We start from the raw sequence: 20193 nt of genomic DNA on the forward strand, positions 1-20193 counted from the left end.
CCTCTCTCTGATTCTGCCCGCTCTCCTCCTCATTCTCACCCCACCGATCCTGTCCTCCAACGCTGCCGCCCCCCCCCGCCCTTTGCCCCCCCCCCCCGCCCCCCAGGAGTATATCCGTCACAGGCTGGAGGAGGAGCAGCGGCAGCTCGAGATCCTCCAGCAACAGCTGCTCCAAGAACAGGCCCTGCTGCTGGTAACGGGGCCCCCGGCTTTCTCTGGGAAGGAGCGGATGCAGAGCCTCTGTGCCGCAAAGGGACGGGGACACTTCCGGGAAGGGGACCCGGCCAGGCGATCTCTGGGCAGCTGGAGCAAGGGCCTGCCTGCCTCCGCTCCGGGCCGCGCTGAGCCGGCTCTCCCTACCCTTGGGCCCAGGAGTACAAGCGGAAGCAGCTGGAGGAGCAGCGGCAGTCCGAGCGGCTCCAGAGGCAGTTGCAGCAGGAGCACGCCTACCTCAAGTCCCTCCAGCAGCAGCAAGGCCTGCCCGGGGACAGGAAGCCACTGTACCACTACGGCCGGGGCGTCAGTCCCGCCGACAAGCCGGCCTGGGCCCGAGAGGTACTGGCCGCTGCTCGCCCCCCCCCCCCCCCCCCCGCCCCTCCACGCCAGGAGCTGCAGGGGGCGGCCGCCCTGCCGGGGAAGGGGGAATGTGGCATTGGGCATGGGCCTGAGGGCCGGTCGGGAAGGGGGGTGGGGCGGCCGTGCTGTGAGGACGGGGGAGCAGAGCCGGCCGGGCCCCTTTCCCGCCGCAGGTCGAGGAGCGAACGAGGATGAACAAGCAGCAGAACTCCCCATTGGCCAAGACCAAGCCCAGCAGCACAGGGCCTGAGCCCACCCTCCCCCAGGCCGCCCCCGGGCCCCCGGGCCCCCTTTCCCAAACTCCTCCTATGCAGAGGCCCGTGGAGCCCCAGGAGGGACCGCACAAGGTGAGCTTCTCCCCGGTCCCGTGTGAGCACGCACACGTGGGAGCCTCCCTTTGCATGACTGTGGCACAGTTGTGTGCTCACACGCGCACACGATACGTGCACGTGCGCACACACGCCCTCAGTCAAGGGTCACGGATCTCGGTACGGGGGCAAAGACGGCCCCTTGCCTGCCGTGCGTGAGTCTGGTCCCGTCTCGGCCGTTCTGGGGCTTCCAGAACTCCTCTCCTCCGACGGACACTTGGAAGCCAGAGGCTTTCCTCACTCCCTTCTCCCAGAGCGGGCAGCCCACCCTCCCTGGTCTTTCCCTGCAGAGCCTGGTGGCGCACCGGGTCCCACTGAAGCCATATGCAGCGCCTGTACCCCGATCCCAGTCCCTGCAGGACCAGCCCACCCGAAACCTGGCTGCCTTCCCAGCCTCCCCTGAGCCCGACCCCGCCATCCCCACGCCCACTGCCACGCCTAGCGCCCGAGGAGCCGTCATCCGCCAGAATTCAGATCCCACCTCCGAAGGGCCTGGCCCCAGCCCAAACCCCCCAGCCTGGGTCCGGCCTGACCCTGAGGCCCCCCCCAAGGTAAGGGCCCTACCACGGGACCGAGAAAGAGAAGAGAAACAGGAAGGACAAGGAGGAGTTGTTGGGGGTGGGCAAGGCGGAGATGGGGTTCAGGGCTGGAAGGGAAGCGAAGGGCCAGGCGCCTGCCCTGGGCCCTGTCCCGCGAGCTTTACAGGCCAGAGGGCGGGCTGCCTGCTCGGGGACTGCGTCCCTGCTCCCAGGGCTGAGTGAGGGAACGGAAGCATGCCCAGGGCTTTTGAGGAAGCCCCAGGCGGGCAGACTTGCTGGGCTGGAGTCCCAGCTTCATGACAGTGAAAGATTCGGGAGCTTCCCTAATCTCGGTTTGCGTGTCCGCGGAAGCTGGGGAGAACACCTGTTGGGGCCGAGGCAAGGGTGCGTTTCAGGGGCGACCAGTAGGGCGCTGGCACCACGCACTGACCTGCTCCCCGCTCAGGTGCCTCAGAGGACCTCCTCCATCGCTGCCGCCCTCAACACCAGTGGGGCTGGAGGGGCCCGGCCCACTCAGGCTGTCCGCGCCAGGTAGCCCCTGGGGGGGAGGTTGCATGGTGGCCCCGGGGCTGGGGGGGGCCACAGGAGAGGTTGCTAGGTTACCTACTTAGGAGTGGGCAAGCCCTACCCCGTCACCTCAGCGCCCCCTGCCCCGCCCCCCGGCACCCCTGTGCTCCCTCCACAGACCTCGCAGCAACTCCGCCTGGCAAATCTATCTGCAAAGGCGGGCAGAGCGGGGCACCCCCAAGCCTCCAGGGTCCCCTGCTCAGCCCCCTGGCCCGCCCAACGCCTGTAGGTAATGGAGTTGCCCCCCCCCGCCGCTCTCACTTCTGCCACGGGCTTCTCTTCCACCCCTGGTGGTGGTCCCCTCTGTGCTGCAGCTCCATGCTGGAAGGGGGGGGCACCTGTTCTCCTGACCTGCCTCTGCCCTCCTACAGCAACCCTGACCTCAGGAGGAGCGACCCTGGCTGGGAGCGCCCAGAAGGCGCCCTCCCCTCTCATGGGCACCTGCCCCAGGCTGGCTCGCTGGAGCGGAACCGCGTGGGAGGTACGGCCTGCCCACTCTGCGGCCTGTGGGCTGGTCTGTCAGATGGACCCTGCCCCGGGGGCTCGGTGGCGGGGGGCAGGGGCCCCGGCTGGCTGTGGATCACCGAGGGTGGCCAGGTGTCCATGACCTCCCTTCTCTCACCTTGCCTGATCCAGCCTCCTCCAAACTGGATAGCTCCCCAGTGCTCTCCCCCGGCCACAAAGCCAAGCCTGAGGACCACCGCTCCCGGCCAGGCCGGCCCGCAGTAAGTCACCGGAAGCAGCTGTGGCCCCATCTGCTCCCGGGTGGGGGCTTGGGGCCTTGGAGCCCCCAGGAGCCCCGGCCGGGCCCTCTGTAACCTGGTACGAAGGGGCCGTGGGCTGCACTTCTCAGCTACTGACCTTTCTTCACCTCTCTCCTGCTCCTCCCGGCTGCCCTTGCACCCCTGCGGCCCCTCCCAGAGCTATAAGCGCGCCATTGGTGAGGTCAGTAAGGCCTGCTTGGGGAATCCCTGTTGCCTGCTCCTTCTCTGGCTGCCTTCGTTCCCGCCCCCCTCCCTCCCCAGTCTTCCCTCCTCACGTGCCGGGCCCCCACCCCCACAGGATTTCGTGCTGTTGAAAGAGCGAGCCCTGGACGAGGCCCCGCGGCCTCCCAAGAAGGCCATGGACTACTCGTCGTCCAGCGAGGAGGTGGAGAGCAGCGAAGACGAGGAGGAAAGCAACGGCGAGCCATCCGAGGGGAGCAGAGACACCCCCGGGGCCCGGTATGGGGGCATCCTGGGGGAGGGCAGACTCCCCCTTTCCCAGGTTGGGGGACCCTGGTACCACTGCCGGTCAGGCCCCCTTCCTCTTCTCTAGAGAACGGGGTCTGGGCTAGCATCCCCATGTCGGCCACTGCTGCGGCAGCTGAGGGCGGGCCGCCCCCCTGGGGGCGCCAGCGCGGGGACACGCACCCCCCCACACCCCGGCAGGGCAGTGTCGAGGGGAGGGCACTGGGCCTCCCTGTCGGTCCGCTCCCCGCTGTGGGCAGGACCTGGGGGCAGACGACAGTTCTCTCTCCCGTGGCAGTGACGGGGACACCGACAGCGTCAGCACCATGGTGGTCCACGACGTGGAGGAGATAGCCGGCACCCAGACCCCCTATGGGGGCGGCACCATGGTGGTCCAGCGCGTGAGTGGGGACCCCCCGCCCCCGTTTCGAGCACCTGCCGTGCCCCCTCCTCCGCCCAGCACTGGTTGCCTTTTCTCTGTTCCTCAGACTCCCGAGGAGGAGCGCAGCCTGCTCCACGCGGACAGCAACGGCTACACGAACCTCCCCGACGTGGTGCAGCCCAGCCACTCGCCCACCGAGAGTGGCAAAGGTCACAGCCCCCCCTTGAAGGACGGAGGCGGCGACGTAAGCGGGCAGATGCAGCCCCGGCGCCGTGCGGCAGTGGGCAGGGGTGCTGGGGGGGGCCCGGGTCGCGAGTGTTTGCCTGACCGCAGCTGCACCCCCACAGTACCAGTCTCGCGGGCTGGTGAAGGCCCCCGGTAAGAGCTCATTCACGATGTTCGTGGACCTAGGGATCTACCAGCCTGGAGGCAGCGGGGACACCATCCCCATCACAGGTGAGGACGGGAGGCCGTGCGAGGCGCAAGGCCCCGTGGAGGGCGCAGGCGGCTGCGGCCTCCACCTGGGCCCGAGCGCCTGCCCGGGGACAGAGGCAGCGAGGGCGCCTGAGGCCCCGTTGGCCCACGGGAAAGATGCTCCGAGCAGCCTGGGCACCCGAGGGACGGGGCGGGGATTTTGCCAGGCCTCCTGCCCCATTTCCACCTTTCCGTGCACCTCCTCCTTTCTGCACCCCTCCCTGGTCCTGCTGAGTGCTCAGAGGAGGCCCCTCCCACCCCGCCAAACCCAGGGGTGCGGTGAGGAGTGACGGGGGAGGGGGCTGCAGCTCTCCTCCCCCTTTCCCTCTCCTCTTCCTCGCAGCCCTGGTTGGGGGGGAGGGCAGCCGGCTGGATCAGCTCCAGTACGACGTGCGGAAAGGCTCTGTGGTCAACGTGAACCCCACCAACACCCGTGCTCACAGCGAGACCCCCGAGATTCGGAAGTACAAGAAGCGGTTCAATTCAGAGATCCTCTGTGCGGCCCTATGGGGTGAGCCGGGGGCGGGGAGAGCGGGGTGCAGCGCACCCCTGTGCTCCAGCTCGGGAGAGGCTGGGCTGCTGGTGACCTGCCCTACGGCTTCCGCTGCAGGTGTCAACCTGCTGGTGGGCACGGAGAACGGCCTGATGCTGCTGGACCGAAGCGGGCAGGGCAAGGTGTACGGGCTCATCGGGCGGCGGCGCTTCCAGCAGATGGACGTGCTGGAAGGGCTCAACTTGCTCATCACCATCTCAGGCACGCGGGGCGCACGTGGGGCGGGGACCCCCGGGCTCTCTGTTGCCACCTGCAGCCCGGGGGGGGGGGGGGAGGTGGGGCCTCCCGTGGCGGCCCCTGTGGGGTGTGGACGACTGAGGGCGGTGGGCGCTGGACCTCCGGTGAGGGCTGTGTGTCCGCTCTCAGGGAAAAGGAATAAACTGCGGGTGTATTACCTGTCTTGGCTCCGGAACAAGATTCTGCACAACGACCCAGAAGTGGAGAAGAAGCAGGGCTGGACCACCGTGGGGGACATGGAGGGCTGCGGGCACTACCGCGTGGGTGAGGAGGTCACCGCAGAGGGGTTGAGGAGGAGACGGAACCAGGGGGCCTGGGCTGCGTGGCGGAGCCTCGACGCCAGAGGCTGGGTGACTGGAGGAGGGGGCGGGGCGCGCTCGGTGACTCGCCTGGGGGACCCTCTCCTTCCCTGCCCCCCAGTGAAATACGAGCGCATCAAGTTCCTGGTCATCGCCCTCAAGAGCTCCGTGGAGGTGTACGCCTGGGCCCCCAAGCCCTACCACAAGTTCATGGCCTTCAAGGTAGCCCCGGCTGCGGACCCCCCACCTGCCCGGCACCGCTGGCCACCCCCCGCCACGGCCCCTGAGCCCCTCTCCCCTCCGCAGTCCTTCGCCGACCTCCCTCACCGCCCCCTGCTGGTCGACCTGACAGTGGAAGAGGGTCAGCGGCTCAAGGTCATCTATGGCTCCAGCGCCGGCTTCCACGCCGTGGACGTGGACTCGGGCAACAGCTACGACGTCTACATCCCCGTGCACGTAAGCGGGTGGGGCCGCGGGGCGGGGCCGCCGGCCCTCGGGCTCTGGGTGCCCGGCCTGCAGCCCGCCCTGTGCCCCCCAGATCCAGAGCCAGATCACGCCGCACGCCATCATCTTCCTCCCCAACACCGACGGCATGGAGATGCTGCTCTGTTACGAGGACGAGGGTGTCTACGTGAACACCTACGGGCGGATCATCAAGGACGTGGTGCTGCAGTGGGGAGAGATGCCCACCTCTGTGGGTGAGTGAGGTGCCCGCCCTGCGCCCCCAGCACCCCCCCAGCCCCCCCCCCCCCGGGCCGGAGCTGCAGCCCACTCACTGCCCCTCATCCCCTTCGCCCCCAGCCTACATCTGCTCCAACCAGATCATGGGCTGGGGCGAGAAAGCCATCGAGATCCGCTCGGTGGAGACCGGCCACTTGGACGGCGTCTTCATGCACAAACGGGCCCAGAGGCTCAAGTTCCTGTGCGAGCGGAACGACAAGGTGGGAGCCCCTTGTCCTGGCCTGGGCTGGCCGTCCGCTCTTCCTGGGAGGGGGTTCTGGGGGCGCAGACTGCCCTTCCCTGGCCTTCAGTTTCTGGGAGCCCCGCCCTGCTCCCCGGACCCCTTCCCCGTGGTTGCCGGCTGCCTCTCCCCAAGCATCTCGGCCTCTGGGGTGGGAGGCGCCACCACTGCGTTGTGCGGTTTCTAGCCGTCTCCTCTCTCCTGCGCCCAGTTACCCGAGACCCCCCCCCCAGCCCTCAGTGCCGACTTGTCCTGCCCCACAGGTGTTTTTCGCCTCAGTACGCTCCGGGGGCAGCAGCCAAGTTTACTTCATGACGCTGAACCGTAACTGCATCATGAACTGGTGATGGCGCAGCCGTGCCCACAGCCAGACCCCCCCAGGCCGCCCTTCTTTCCCCTCCCCGGGCTTTTGCTTTTGACTGGTTTGATTCACTGGAGCCTGCTGGGAACGTGACCTCTGACCCCTGATGCTTTTGTGATCACGTGACCATCCTGTCTCTCTCTTGCCCCTCCCCCCCCCCCCATACGTTCTTCTCTCCAGAACTGTGCCTGTCCCGATTCCGGGGAGAGGTACAGCTTCCCCTTCCCCGGAATCGGGATGGCCGAGCCCCACCCCCCTTTTCTCCACTTCAGAGGAGAGTGCTTGGGGCGTGGACCCCGGACCCCACTGCTGCTGACCGGGCAGGGCCCTGGGCCCCTTCATTTGCACGTCAGGGGAGCCGGCTCCCCCCTTGAATGTACCAGACCCTGGGGGGGGTCACTGGGCCCTAGGTTTCAGGGGGGTTGCCCGCCACTCCAGGGGCAGGGACCATTTCCTCATTTTCTGAAAGCACTTTAATGATTCCCCTCCCCCCAAACCCCAGGGACTGGAGGGGGGACCCCGCCAGCCAAAACATTTCCCCCTTTCCAACCCCATTTCTTTCTAGCCTCTGTCCTTCCCTGGTGGAGGGAGGGAGCAGGGAGCTCTCGCCCCCCCACCCCGCACCCCCTTGCTTGCCTCTGTATATAGTGTGAGCAGCAAGTAGCCCCACCAGCCCGCTCCTCCTCAATGTAGTGGCCTTGGATATTCCGTTTGTTAATAAAGACAATTCAACCAGCTCCTACCATCTCGGGCCCGTTTTACTGTTTTCTTTCCCAGTCCTGGATACCAACCAGCGGAAGCCTGCAGGGCTGGGAGGGAGGGGGCGGCTGAGGGGGCCTTATCCCTGTGGCCTTGGGGGGGGGCCTTCGCTGAGGGCATTTGGCTCCCCCAGGGAGGGGCCTGGCTTCCTGGTTCCAGCCGCCTCACGTGAAGTCCCGTGGAGGGGCCCCTTCAGTTTCCAACCCAGAAGGAGGCAGCAGCTTCTAGAGTGAGAGGGTCACAGGGGCCGGGGGGTGCTCAGAGCTGGGGGGTCAGCAAGGCTGGATGGAGGGGTGAGGAGTGCTTTCTGGAGTACTGTCGTCTGCTTCCGATCTCCCGACCGGTGGCCGGACCTACACAAGCACGTGCACACACCCCCACGTGCACGCGTACAACCCCACGTGTGCACAGGCACAACCCCACGTGGGGGCAGACACACCCCCCATGTGGGGGCAGACACACCCCCCATGTGGGGGCAGACACACCCCCCATGTGGGAGCAGACACCACGTGTACAAACCCCCACGTGTGCAGACACCCCCACGTGCTCACACACCCCCGTGTGCGCGCACACCCCCACGTGTGCAGACACAACCCCACGTGCTCGCGCAGACAACCCCACGTGGACACAACCCCACGTGTGCAGACAACCCCACGTGCGGGCGCGCACAGCATCTCTGTGAAGTTGGCGAAGCGCGGGTTTATTATGGCAGCGGGTAAAGGCTCACAATACAGCATGGGCCAGCAGCATGTTTTTCAAAATCGGTTTTCTTCCGGAAATGGGGGCGGGGGGAGAAGCCGTCTACATACACGGCGGGTAGGGCAGCTCGGGCACTTGGTTGAAGTAGCCCCCGAGGAAGATGAGGCTGGACCCCACGCCGAAGAGCACCAGGGCGGCCCAGAAGCAGATGTTGTCCAGGGCCTTCCCCATGCGCACCCAGTCGGACACCTCCTGGGGAGGGGGCGGACACAAGCTGCGTCTCCCGCGGCGCCAGGGACGAGGCCTCCAGGTGACCACCCGCCCCCGCCCCCCGGGGCCTGTCCCACCTCGCCGGAGGCCTCCTGGTCCCGCGTGCTCTCGGCCACGAAGTTCACGGCGTCCACGCAGCAGCGGACCTCGGGGGCGGCGGCGCCCAGGCTCTGGCAGAGGGCGGCTGGTGGGGCGCACGGGAGGGGAGGGTCACCGGGGTGCCCGCCCCGCCGCAGCCGTCCGCGCCAGCCCGCCCGCCCGGGCCCTTCTGCTCACCGGTCCAGGCCCCGTGCCGGTGCCTCTGCCCCTCAAACACGAGCTCGCTCCGCGGCTTTTTCAGTATCAGCTCCTCGGCGCGGAGCAGCAGGCCCACGGACGACGCGCGCCTGGGCGGGGAGGTGGTCTGGGGAGCCTCGCGGGGCGCGCCCGAGCCCAGGAGGCGCGGCAGCAGCTCCAGCAGGACCTGGCGGCGGGGCGGGCCGAGCTCGAGGCCCCGCCCTCCCGGGGCCGCGCCCCGCCCCCCCGGGGCCGCGCCCCGCCCCCCGGGGCCGCGCCCCGCCCCCCGGGGCCGCGCCCCGCCCCCCGGGGCCGCGCCCCGCCCCCCGGGGCCGCGCCCCGCCCTCCCGGGGCCGCGCCCCGCCCTCCCGGGGCCGCGCCCCGCCCTCCCGGCGCTTACGTGGCGCAGCCGAGGGGACACGGTGTGCGTGGTGGGCGTCCGCAGAGACACATTGAGCACGATGACGCAGTTCATGACGATGATCGTGGCAACCACCATGACGAAGATGAGGTACCTGCGGGGCCCGCCGCGCGTGACCTCACAAACGGCCCTCCCCGCCGGGGAGGCTGCTCCTCCCCAGCGGGGCCAGACAGCGCGCGCGGACCCGATGCCGCCTTTTCCGCCGGCGGCCATGAAGGGGACCCCCAGCTCCCTGGAAACCCTGCTGTGGGTCTACCACTTCCACAGCTCCACGGAGGTGAGGCTACGCCAGCGGCCCCGCCCGCGGCTGGCGGCCCTGTGAGCTCTGCCCCGTGACCCGACGGCCTCGACGCCCCCGCTCCTTATGCAGGTGGCCTTGCAGCCCCCGCTCCTGTCCTCCCTGGAACTCGCCGTGGCCGCAGCCCACGAGTATCTGGAGCAGAGGTTCCGAGAGCTCGAGTCCCGCGAGCCGCGGGAGCTTCAGGGGCCGCCCGCCCCGAAGCCCACCCTGGGACTGGTGCTGAGAGAGGCCGCGGCCAGCGTCGTGAGCTGCGGCGCCACCTTGTTCGAGGTGGGGCGCGAGGGGCTTCGGGGGGGCTGCCGAGGGGCGGGAAGGGGCTTAGGGACCCCTGCATCCCCCACCAACTCCTGCACCCCCCACCGCAGATCTCAGCCCTGTGGCTGCAGCAGGAGGTGCGGAGACTGGACGGCGGCGCCGGCAGCCCGGGCCCAGCCCCAGGCGCCGGGGACCCGGGCGGAGCGCTGGCCCGGGTAGCCCAGGCCGCGGGGCACGGGGCTCGGCAGGCGGCAGCTGCGGCGGGCGCGAGTGCCCGGCTGGTGCTGCAGGGGGCGTGGTTGTGCCTGTGCGGGCGGGGCCTACAGGGGTCCGCCTCCCTCCTGCAGCAGTGGGGGCGTCAGCTGGGCCTCGAGACCGCCGGGGGACCGGTGAGTTCAGGACGGAGATGGAGGGGGGAGGAGTTGGGGGCCGGAGGCGGCGGGGCGCGGCGGGGCTGGGGGTGGGGCACTGAGCCGGCCCGCCCCCGACAGAGATACTCAGGGGACCTCAAGGTGGCGTCCAGCAGCAGCGCGGAGGACGGGGGACCGGAGAACCCCCCGCCGCCCCAGCCCCGCCCCACGCTCGAATAAAGCCCAGCCGGGCCGGGACCCCGGAGATGCTCCCCGTGTCGCGTGGCCATGGCCCCGCCCGCGCGCGTGGGTCCCCTCCGGGACCCTTCGCCGTCACCTGCCCAGCATCGGCACACTCAGCGACGTCTCGGGGATTTTCTGCGCAATCAGGAACAGGAAGACGGTCTGGGCGAGCAGGACGTTGATGGAGACGGTGCACTTCTGGCCGCCGGCTGGAGGGAGCGCCCGGTGAGAGCAAGGCCCCGCCGCCAGCAGCGCGCCCGGGGTTAGGGTCTCGGCCGCCCCTTACCTTGCGCCGGCAGGAAGTAGGCGAGCAGCACCAGGCCCGAGATGAGCACGCAGGGCACGATGATATTGATGACGTAGAAGAGCGGCTTCCGGCGAATGATGAGCGTGTAGATGACGTCGACGACCCCGGGGCCGCCAGCGGAGGCGCCGTCGGGGCGACGGATCAGCCCAGGGCAGAAGTCAATGGCCCACTCGCCGTTCTCTGCGGGGCGGGAGGCTCGGTCAGCCGGCCCGAGGGCCCGCACATCTGGCCGCGACACCTGGGGCTCCGGGCGGGGGAGAGGGTGTGGCCGGCCCGCCCCGGCTGGTGGGGCCACGGGAGGTCTGGGCCGTCCGGGCGAAGGCGGTTCGGGCGGGGAGGGGCGCTCGGGCGCGACCGTCGAGAGTGCTTTCGGGGGAGGGGCAAGGTCAAGGCCGGCTGACGGTGTCCAGCCCCGGCCTCGATGGCCTGGGGCCACCGCACTCGGCGAGTCCCCTCCCTGGACCCCGTCTAGGGGCGGGTTTTCGGAGCAGGAGGCCTCACCAGTGTAGGCCTCGGTATCGATGTCGATCTTGTTGATGGTCTCGCCCTCGTCGTCCACGGCGAAAACGAAGTCCACCTCTTCGGCGTTGTAGGTCTGCGAGCTGCGGAACCAGGGCCGGCCCGCACGGGGGGAAGCTCGGACCCGGCCCGTCCCCCGCCCCACCACCCCGAAGTCACCCCCCTACCCCCACTCCCGCCCCTGAGCAGCTCGTCCCACCGGAAGACGAGAGAGCAGTTCTGCCAGTCGAAGGGGAAGTAGGTGACCTCCACGGCGCAGGTGCTGCGGTAGATGGCCGGGGGCAGCCAGCTCAGGGAGCCGCCCTCGTAGACCAGCACGTTGGCGTCGTAGGCCACTCCGAACTGGCCGTCAATGCTGTGGGCCGCGACAGAGCCGGCGTCCGCCCGGGCCCGCGACCCCCTCGCCCTCCCAGCAAGCCCAGCCACGGCCCGCCAGGTGCAGCCCAGCCCCCCTCCCGCCAGGTGCAGCCCAGCCCCCCTCCCGCCAGGTGCAGCCCAGTCCCCATCCCCCCAGGTGCAGCCGAGCCCCCCTCCCGCCAGGTGCAGCCCAGCCCCTGGTCCTCGGCTTCCTGTCCGCCCCGCTCACTTGTTTTCCAGCACGATCTCTGGGAGCCAGACGAGTTCCGAGGGGACCCGCAGGATCTCCACACCGCCGAAGTCGTCCTTGCTGTAGTTGAGCCGGTAATCCTGCCAGTCCTAAGGAGTGGGGGTGGTGCGCTCCGGTGCCCTGCACCTCCCACCTGCTGACGCCAGGAGACTGGGAGAAAGGGCCCAAGACCTCCCGCTGTTTCCCAGATTGGACTCACGATTCCAATCCAGACGCTGGTGGTGAGGGTCTCCTCTTTCTCGTTCTGCGGACAAGGGTCAGGATGGTGGAAGTGGGATTCCAGAGCCAGGGGTGCAATGTCAGGCTCGGGGGTGCGGGCGGGGTACCGTACCAGGGAGATGAGGTTGGTCAGGGTGACCTTGAGGGTGACGGTAACAGTCTCTTCAGACTCCTTCACTGGCCGCCGCTCTGGGTCATAGTTGTCGAAGAGATGGTGGTAAAGACGCAGCTCCTCGTTCTTCGCCTCACCTCCGCCTGGGGATGGGGTCAAGTGGTGGGCTCGCAGCAGAGGAAGGGCTGGGAGGGGGGCCCTCTCTGCCACCTCCGGGTCTGCACAGGGCTCTGCTGCATGTGTCTCTGAGGCTCTGTGCCCTTCCCTGTCTCCTGAGCCAGGTACCAAGCCTGCTTCTCGGTTTCCCGTCTTTGCCCCGTCCCTGGGCGTCCCTCTCCCTGTGCGTGTGGCCGACCCTTGTCCCTACCGAGGAGCTGCAAGAGGAGCAGGGTGCCCAGCAGGGCCCCTGCCATCGCGCTGTCTGGTCCTCGGGGTTATTCTGAGCCCTGGCAGGCTTTAGGGGGGCAGGCCAGGGTGTGGGAGGGAGGGAGGCGGGTGTTAGTTCCGGGCTGGGTTAGGGGACTGTCACCTAATCCTCTTCCCACCGCTACTGCAGCCAGAGACATTTTGGCTGCTCCCAGAGCAGCTGCCCCATCCCAGCATCCTTTGCCCGCTGTTTGGCCGGCGCTGCGGCCACAGACCCGACCTTCTTCCGGCCGGAGCAACCGGGTGCAGGTGCAGGTCCTTGAAGAGCACCTGGAACCACAAGCCTGGCAGTGGGGGCAGGGGGTGGCCCTGCTCTGAACATGCGCTGGTGTCCCTTGAGTAAGCCGCCCTGTGCAGGTGACACCCCTTGCCTCCTGTCACTCACGTGGAACACGTTACCACCACCCCCAGCCCAGCCAAGGCCACAGCAATGCGGTTTCCGCCCGCGGAGTCTGGCGAAGTCTCCACAAAGCTGGTAATAAGACAGGCGGCCGCAGGGGATCACTCGGCAGGAACAGACCACCTGGCAACGAGACCCTGCGGCAATAGGGCGGCCTCCCCCCAACAGCCTAAATCCCAGGTGGGCCCACCCGCGGCCCCTCGCGGGACCTGCCACAGACGCCCGGTTCTCCTGGCCTCTCTGCTGCCACCTTGTGGCCACATCTGGTGATAACGCCTTCCCGCCCCAAGTACACTTGAACTGATTCTTTGCGATTTTATCTTAAAGTGTCTTTGGACCACCCTAGTCAATCATCTGAGGTGCTTGCTTACAATTCCTATTCCTAGGTCCCGTCCCCAAAGAGCCCTGAGTTAGGAGGATGCCAGAGTTGGGGTGCCAGGGATCTGGTTTTTTTTCTTTAAGAAGCTGTCCGTGTTTGCGCATGCACTTTTTGTGCCTTGCCCATTGCGTCCTCATGCTAATCCGGGGAGGTGGTTTCCGTTGTCCCGAAAGTACGAAGGGGGACTCTGGTCAGGTCCACGGTCACAAGAGCCGGTGGGCAGTGACGCTGGAGCTCCGGCAGTCAGCTTTACTGATCATGTGCCGCTGTGTTCCTTTCACACTTGACAAAACGCTTTCATGTCCGTCCTTTTGGGGTGTTCTTCCTCTACCTGTGAGGTCCCTCCTCCTCGCGCCCGTGTTACAAGCGAGGACCCCAAAAGCCAGAGGGTCCATGCAGCTTGTCCCATTTCCCAGGCGTCCTTGAAGCCGCTCCTTCCACGGCGAACAGGCTCATCCTTCCGCCCTCTCCCCTCCAGCCCCGCAGAGCGGATGTGCTGGGCCCAGCTCAGCTCCATGCACGCGGCCGGTGGATGCACTGGCTCCGATCTGTGCAGCGGTCTATTCCATGGTCCCTGGGCCAAGAGCTCTGACAAATGCAGGGGTTTATGGGACGTGAAAGGGCCCTGCAAGGTCCCTGCCCTGGCCCAGCCACTCGGATTCTAGAGCTGGATAAACCGTAGCGGCCAGCAGGAGGGGGTGGCCTTCGGTGACAGCAGCGTGGTCCGAGGGTAGCTGGGGCACCGCGTCATTTGGCTTCCCTGTGTTACAAGAAGCAGCTCCACAGGGCAGGTGTCCGGTGGGCTTCCACGAGGACTGGGACAGACGGGGCCGTGTCGGAGGCCAAGGCAGCTCCAGGGACCCGCCACTCCCGCCCTTCCCACCTCAGCTCTGCTCTGTGCTCCTCTGGATCCTGACCGGCCTGCCTTTTCTCGCTGCCTTGTAAGCCCCTCTGCGGTGTGGGCCCAGCTTTCTCATGGTGGCGGCTGCCCTCTTCGGGCGCAAAGTTCGGACTTTGTTCCCACTGCCCCCCAACCCCCTGCCCGAGGCCCTGAGGCTGCAGGTGCAGGCCAGGAACAGGCAGGGGGTTGACCTAAGACTGTCTCAGGGGTGGGCACGGAGCTGGTGCGGGCGCGGAGCTGGTGCGGGCGCAGAGCTGGTGCAGGTGTGGAGCTGGGGGCTGGGCGCAGAGCTGGTGCGGGCGTGGAGCTGGTGCAGGCGCGGAGCTGGGGCCTGGGCGTGGAGCTGGTGCGGGTGCACAGCTGGTGCGGGTGCAGAGCTGAGCCTGTCTTCCTCCAGGTTTGCTCAGGGTGGTAACTGCTGGAGGCACCAAGCTTCCTGCTCAGTGCATGGGGTCAGGCACCTGAGTCAGGCCTGGGCTTTGTGTTTCTGTCATGAACACCCCAAAGCCTGACAGATTTGTTCCTGGGGACACCTTGACTTCCAGACTGGACCCAAAGATCGCACCCTAACAAACAGGCAACTACTTCCTTCGCCCTCTTGGAGCAGCGGCCGCCCTCCGTGGCCTGGCTGGATTCTTAGCCATCGGTCCGCTCACGGTGGAGATCCCCAAGCTGGTCTGATGAGGCCCCCTCTGCACACAACAGAAAGAGGCCCCCTTCCTTCTGTCAACAGGGAGAGTGGGTTCAGCTGAGCCAGGCAGTGCCTGGCCGACCTCAGTTCCTACACTGTCCCCCCTCACTAGCACCCACGTTCTCTGATCGCTGAGACCTTGCTGGTTTACTGTGTTCAGAGCACAAGTGCCAGAGCCTCACACATCAGAAGCACTCGACGAACACTGAACAGATAAGTCAGTGCAAATGAAGGAACATCTTCCCAGTGCCGTCCCTTCTTCTCCAACCAGGGGACCCCAGAGGATCTACCAGGTACTTAGAGACGCCCACCCTCTGGCCAGGGTTGATGGGTCCAGGGGAGGACACCAACCCAAGCCCAGCCTGAGGAAATCCTTCCCTGACAGTTGTCCGGCAATGACTCGGGAAGCAGGGTGTGCTCTGCTGGGGGCACTGACGCTTACATGCAGGACGCTTACACGCGGAGGCATGGGGCAGCTGGTCGCCACGCGGGGAGACGGACAACGCACCGGGGACGCACAGACCAGAGAAGGCCTTGGGCCTCCCCACCCCTGACCAGGCTACGCTCACTGACACCTGCAGGCTGGTTGTTCAGCACTTCCTTTGAACGAGTCACCTCTGCATCTTTCCAACAAAGTCCCCTTTGACTTAAAAGTCGTAGCATTAAAAAAAGCAAACTAGCATAAAGAAAACAAAAGTGCCCCATAACACAATACCCAGAAAGATTCTCCTGACAATAAAAAAGCAATGCATGCTGTCCTTTATATGTAGGGATGGCAAACGTTATTACATGGATTCTCCCTCTCCCCCCACCGTGGGCCTGCAGACCCCTCCCCAGTCTGCCCGGCCCGCAGCGCCCTCCCTCCGCCCATCAGTGCCGGCCAGACCGGCCTAGGCAGCTCCCCCTGCCATCCCCAGAACTTAGTGGGCAGCTTGGCAGACGGCAGGTCTTTGATAAAAGCGTAGGTAATTCATGAATTCATAAGTCCACTCTTGCGCAGGTCTGAGCCATTTGCTCCCAGAATACAGCATTTTCCTGCTTTTCAGGACCAAGGAGGGACATTACTGGGAGAGGTTCACAGGTTGGTGGCATTGAGAGCAAAGTACTAAGGGAGACAGGGGAAGGCCGGAAACTAAAAAGGCATAAAGCAGGGGCCTGCGGAGTGCAAAGGAAGGTCTGAAATAGAAGAGCGAATGAATGGCCTCAAGGTCGAGTTAAGCCAACCTAAAACCTGAGGGTAGTTACTGCCCCACCTAATAGGGCCTTCTGTTAAAATTATAAAGTGTATACTGTGTACAAGTATGTATAGAAAATATTTGTACCAGTTAAAAGAGCAATAATAAACACATGCCCACCGTCCACGCCAAGAAATAGCCTCTTACCATCCCCGGAAACCTCTCGTTCCCCGCCCCCCCACAGACTACCCCTCACCCTTCTCAGCGGTAACCGTTATCCCAAAACTGCAATTCTTCTGTTTTCCTTCCAGTCGTGACAACCTACCTGTCCCAATGTTTCACATTTGTAATGGAATAATAATGTGTCTCTTCAAAAAAATAAACACACGCCATCACTAAAACACAGAAAAGTCCAGAATAGACATGATGAAATTCAAACCTTTCTTGTTGAATCGCTAGGTGTTACACCTGACACCAATGTAACATCGTGAGCCGACTATACGAAAAAATGCAAAATCACATCATGCCTCTTCCCACCCAGTTCCTCTCCCCAAAGGTTAACAGCTTCTGTTAAATGTGCATCTTTCCTTTTTTTTTGTTTTTTTTTAAAGATTTTATTTATTTATTCATGAGAGACAGAGAGAGAGAGAAAGAGAGAGAGAGAGAGAAGCAGAGGGAGAAGCAGGCTCCCCACCGAGCAGGGAGCCCGATGTGGGACTCGATCCCAGGACCCTGGGATCATGACCTGAGCCGAAGGCAGACACTTAACCATCTGAGCCACCCAGGCGCCCTCCTTTTTTTTTTTTTTTTTTTTTTAAGATTTTTTTTATTTGAGAGAGAAAGAGAACACAAGCAGGGAGAGAGGCAGAGGGAGGGGGAGAAGCAGGCTTCCCGCTGAGCCGGGAGCCCGATGCGGGGCGCGATCCCAGGACCCCGGGATCATGACCTGAGCCGAAGGCAGACGCTTAACGATTGAGCCCCCCAGGCGCCCCAGATGTGCATCTTTCTAGACCGAACATGGATACAGAAGCAACCGAACGTTAACTTCCTGCAACTGCTCACCTGGTCTGTGGCGCAGTGTGTGGCCCGCGCCCCCGGGGCCCCTCATTCTCCTGAGATGCTGCGCGGTGCTCCGTGGTACGCATGCGCCCCAGGTAAGGGATCCCGCCCGGACGGGTAGACACTGAAGATGCGGACCGTTCTGGGTTCTGCGATCACCTGCTCTGCGGCGTGAACAAATTTATGCATTCCTCTTTGCTCTGCTTTTGCAAATGGGCAAATTCCTAGCAGGGAAACAGCAGAGACAAAAAGTTAATGCGTTAAAAAAACAAAGCCCCAAAAAACGTTGGTGCCTTTTGCCCAACTGTTCTCCAAAAAAAACAGGTACCCGCTTATACCATTCACGCCAACGGAGTACGAGAATGCTTGTCTTCCTCGCGCCCTCCTCAGGACAGAATAGCATCAAGCTTGACAATTTTTGCCAAACCCGCGGGTGAAAGCTATCTTGTTACGTTGATTTACTCATGCTGACGAAGAGGGTTGAGCTGTTTTTGTTCAGTATAAGAGAATCTGAAGATAAAATAGTACATTAATATAGAAAATAAGCCTTAATCACATAAATCCTGTTGGGACAACTAGAAAACCCATCATCAAAATAACCACCAGACCCTCAGCTCCCGACTGCTGCTCGGTGGGCCAGATAATCTGAATATAAAATGAAATCAAGAAAGTCCTACAGTAAAGCTGGCAGCAGCGTATTCTTTATCTTGGAGGGAAGAAGGCCCCTTTCTTCCCTCCCCTGCAGACCCAAATCAGAGACCATAAAGAAAAACCATAAGATATTTCTGTAGGGGGCGCCTGGGTGGCTCAGTTGGTTAAGCAACTGCCTTTGGCTCAGGTCATGATCCTGGAGTCCCGGGATCGAGTCCCGCATCGGGCTCCCTGCTCAGCAGGGAGTCTGCTTCTCCCTCTGACCCTCTTCCCTCTCATGCTCCCTCTCATGCTCTCTCTCATGCTCTCTCTCTCAAATAAATAAAATCTTTTAAAAAAAAAAGATATTTCTGTAGGGTCCAAACCATAAACCCAAAGGCAAGCAAATGACAAACCCAGAGCCACTGGCTCATCTCCTCTGTTCCTGGAAACCATCCAAGGCTCACGAGGTTGGGGGGGGCACCTGAGCTGCTGGGCACCTCCCCGAGGGTAACAGCACCGATGGGGAGCGGGGAGAGATGCCTGGGGGGGGGGCAGTGGTCCTGGTGTCGGAGGGGAACGCAGACCTGAGCAGGAGGGCCACCGGTTCCTTGGGAGAGAGATGAAAACGGGGAAGACTCCATACTAAGAATATTCCGCAGGGAGGGGCAGAAATGAGAGAGACAGAGATGGGGGAGGTAGAGTTGAGAGGGAAGGCAGAGGAGGGGGGATCTGGGGCAGCCGACACAGCCAGGGGTCCCCCCGGCCCAGGAGGACACCCGCACCCTCCCCAGGACATGACCTCTTTACTCACGTGGCTACAAAGTCTGGGGGACTCACCGGTGCAGGAGAGGAGGAATGTACTCTGGCTACCTGATTCCAGGTCTCCTGTAAGTTCTCCTCTGAGAACAGACAGTGCATTCCAGGGAACGTTCTAGAACGTCGTGGGCTTGGCTCCGGAAAGAGAGGGCTGTTTGGACCACAACTGCTGCCACGCAGATCCTGCCGATGGTTCTGGAAGCCCCGGAGAACATGGTTCAGAGTCCGAGAAGAGCCACCACTAGGAACGCCCGGTTCCTCCCCAACCCCAAGAGGGGGCCGTCCTCACAGGGAAAAGGTGCGAGAAGCCTCGGTGGACTCTTACCCACTGGGGATCTTCTTCCGTGAACACACAGTATCTACTCTACTTGTATTAGAAGTAACTGGAACTCGACTTTTTAAAAAAAAGCCATGGGTGCGCTTCTCTGTGTATAAATTACAACTCCATTTCTAAAAGTTGAAAAAATAATAATAAAAATAAGACCTACTCTTTCAGGGCGCCACAGAGGACCACACTCAAGAGCATAGACCTCAGTGTTCTAATGCTCAAGAGGCTCCTTTAAATATTTACAGGGACTGTTGGCTCGCTCACGCCCCAGCTCAGGTTTTGAGGGTCTTGTCCATTTCTGTAAGGGATGATGGTTGTGAAAAATACAAAACAGACACAATTCCTGCGCACCTGGGTGGCTCAGTCGTTAAGCGTCGGCCTTCAGCTCAGGTCATGATCCCAGGGTCCTGGGATCGAGTTCCACGTCGGGCTCCCTGCTCAGCGGGAAGCCTGCTTCTCCCTCTCCCACTCCCCCTGCTTGTGTTCCTGCTCTCGCTGTGTCTCTGTCAAATAAATAAATAAAATCTTAAAAAAAAAAAAAAAAACAGACACAATTCCTATTTTCCTTCCACGTTCGCATCCTCGCCTTCTCCTTACAATTATGGGCACACATTTCTGACACACAGGCCATGTTCTTGGGAAGGTTTTTGTCTTGCCCAACTGTATTTTCCTTCCAAAAGTCCCCTCAGTCCCGTGATGAGATCATGAAAAAGACCCTTCATTTGATATTCTTTGTTAGGAGAGAACTAGTCATCATGAACGTTTCTCCTGCCAATACTCTACTCCACATCAGCGATGGCAAAACAGCGGGCCTATAGTTGACTGTGAAGGATTCAGTTCTACTCTGGGGGCGCCTGGGGGCTCACTCTGTCAAATAAATAAATAAAATCTTTAAAAAAAAATTCAATTCTACTCATTTGAACTGAAGCAACATAAAGGCAGATCCATTCACGCCCATCAGGACTGACCACTGTCATGCCTTTGAAAGCTGTCTCTGTATTAAATGAATTAGATAACATGTCACATTTTGATTAAATGCAACCAGTTTCTACAGAAGACATTTATTTTACTGATCATTTGATCCTTTCTCTTTTTTTAGTTTATTTTTAAAAGATTTTATTTATTTATTTGAGAGAGAGAGAGAGAGGGAGGGAGCACAAGCAGGGGGAGTAGCAGAGGGAGAAGGAGAAGCAGGCTTCCCGCGGAGAAGGGAGCCCGATGTGGGACTCGATCCCAGGACCCTGAGATCCTGACCTGAGCTGAAGGCAGATGCTCAACCAACTGGGCCACCCAGGCATCTCCTAAGATTTTAGAGAGAGGGAGGAGAGGGAGAATCTTAAGCAGGCTTCACACCCAGCATGGAGCCTGACATGGGGCTCAATCTCATGACCCTGAGATCATGACCTGAGCCAAAATCAAGAGTCAGAAGCTTAACCAACTGAGCCACCCACGCACAACCTAAAGATTTTATTTTTAAGGAATCTCTACCCCCAGTGTGGGC

The 20193-nt window shown here is 63.0% G+C and overlaps 3 protein-coding genes across 12 annotated transcripts in view; 2 read left to right on the top strand and 1 right to left on the bottom strand.

Annotated features, from left to right (window-relative positions):
* Positions 1 to 7291, top strand: part of MINK1 (misshapen like kinase 1) — a 44304-nt gene extending 37013 nt beyond the window's left edge. Inside the window, exons 14-34 of one of the 9 annotated variants that reach the window (XM_088028030.1) lie at positions 107 to 193; positions 373 to 555; positions 750 to 923; positions 1235 to 1495; positions 1929 to 2014; positions 2169 to 2279; positions 2422 to 2531; positions 2687 to 2775; positions 2972 to 2995; positions 3113 to 3273; positions 3578 to 3680; positions 3768 to 3905; positions 4009 to 4117; positions 4479 to 4646; positions 4746 to 4889; positions 5055 to 5189; positions 5346 to 5446; positions 5531 to 5680; positions 5763 to 5922; positions 6026 to 6165; positions 6449 to 7291. In XM_088028030.1, coding sequence (XP_087884156.1) covers positions 107 to 193; positions 373 to 555; positions 750 to 923; positions 1235 to 1495; positions 1929 to 2014; positions 2169 to 2279; positions 2422 to 2531; positions 2687 to 2775; positions 2972 to 2995; positions 3113 to 3273; positions 3578 to 3680; positions 3768 to 3905; positions 4009 to 4117; positions 4479 to 4646; positions 4746 to 4889; positions 5055 to 5189; positions 5346 to 5446; positions 5531 to 5680; positions 5763 to 5922; positions 6026 to 6165; positions 6449 to 6532 — 2718 coding nt within the window. In that variant the 3' untranslated portion in view covers positions 6533 to 7291. The remainder of the gene's footprint in view (positions 1 to 106; positions 194 to 372; positions 556 to 749; positions 924 to 1234; positions 1496 to 1928; positions 2015 to 2168; positions 2280 to 2421; positions 2532 to 2686; positions 2776 to 2971; positions 2996 to 3112; positions 3274 to 3577; positions 3681 to 3767; positions 3906 to 4008; positions 4118 to 4478; positions 4647 to 4745; positions 4890 to 5054; positions 5190 to 5345; positions 5447 to 5530; positions 5681 to 5762; positions 5923 to 6025; positions 6166 to 6448) is intronic. The other 8 variants (XM_088028032.1, XM_088028031.1, XM_088028036.1 and 5 more) reach the window with 8 other exon arrangements.
* Positions 7292 to 7984: 693 nt separating this feature from the next.
* On the bottom strand, positions 7985 to 12332 carry CHRNE (cholinergic receptor nicotinic epsilon subunit). 2 transcript variants are annotated; one of them, XM_028125026.2, is made up of 12 exons: positions 12252 to 12332; positions 11885 to 12027; positions 11753 to 11797; positions 11533 to 11642; positions 11146 to 11301; positions 10929 to 11029; positions 10407 to 10607; positions 10215 to 10329; positions 8951 to 9065; positions 8551 to 8737; positions 8352 to 8458; positions 7985 to 8256 (listed from the first exon to the last, which is right to left on the bottom strand). In XM_028125026.2, exons 1-12 carry the CDS (start codon positions 12295 to 12297, stop codon positions 8107 to 8109), a joined length of 1476 nt encoding a protein of 491 aa, XP_027980827.2. In that variant the 5' UTR covers positions 12298 to 12332; the 3' UTR covers positions 7985 to 8106. The 2 variants fall into 2 exon arrangements, with proteins under 2 accessions (XP_027980827.2, XP_087884166.1); XM_088028040.1 differs by having other exon boundaries at positions 10407 to 11029.
* CUNH17orf107 (chromosome unknown C17orf107 homolog) lies at positions 9192 to 13055 on the top strand. The gene is made up of 5 exons (XM_088028041.1): positions 9192 to 9542; positions 9638 to 9916; positions 10019 to 10345; positions 11136 to 11382; positions 11544 to 13055. The coding sequence occupies exons 1-3, from the start codon at positions 9336 to 9338 to the stop codon at positions 10115 to 10117; spliced, it is 585 nt and encodes a 194-aa protein (XP_087884167.1). The 5' UTR covers positions 9192 to 9335; the 3' UTR covers positions 10118 to 10345; positions 11136 to 11382; positions 11544 to 13055.
* The last annotated feature ends 7138 nt before the right edge of the window (positions 13056 to 20193 follow it).

The sequence above is a fragment of the Eumetopias jubatus genome, unplaced genomic scaffold (assembly GCF_037043125.1).
Source record: "Eumetopias jubatus isolate StellerSeaLion01/CBP00866 unplaced genomic scaffold, mEumJub1_p1.0 scaffold_10, whole genome shotgun sequence".
Classification (NCBI taxonomy): domain Eukaryota; kingdom Metazoa; phylum Chordata; class Mammalia; order Carnivora; family Otariidae; genus Eumetopias; species Eumetopias jubatus.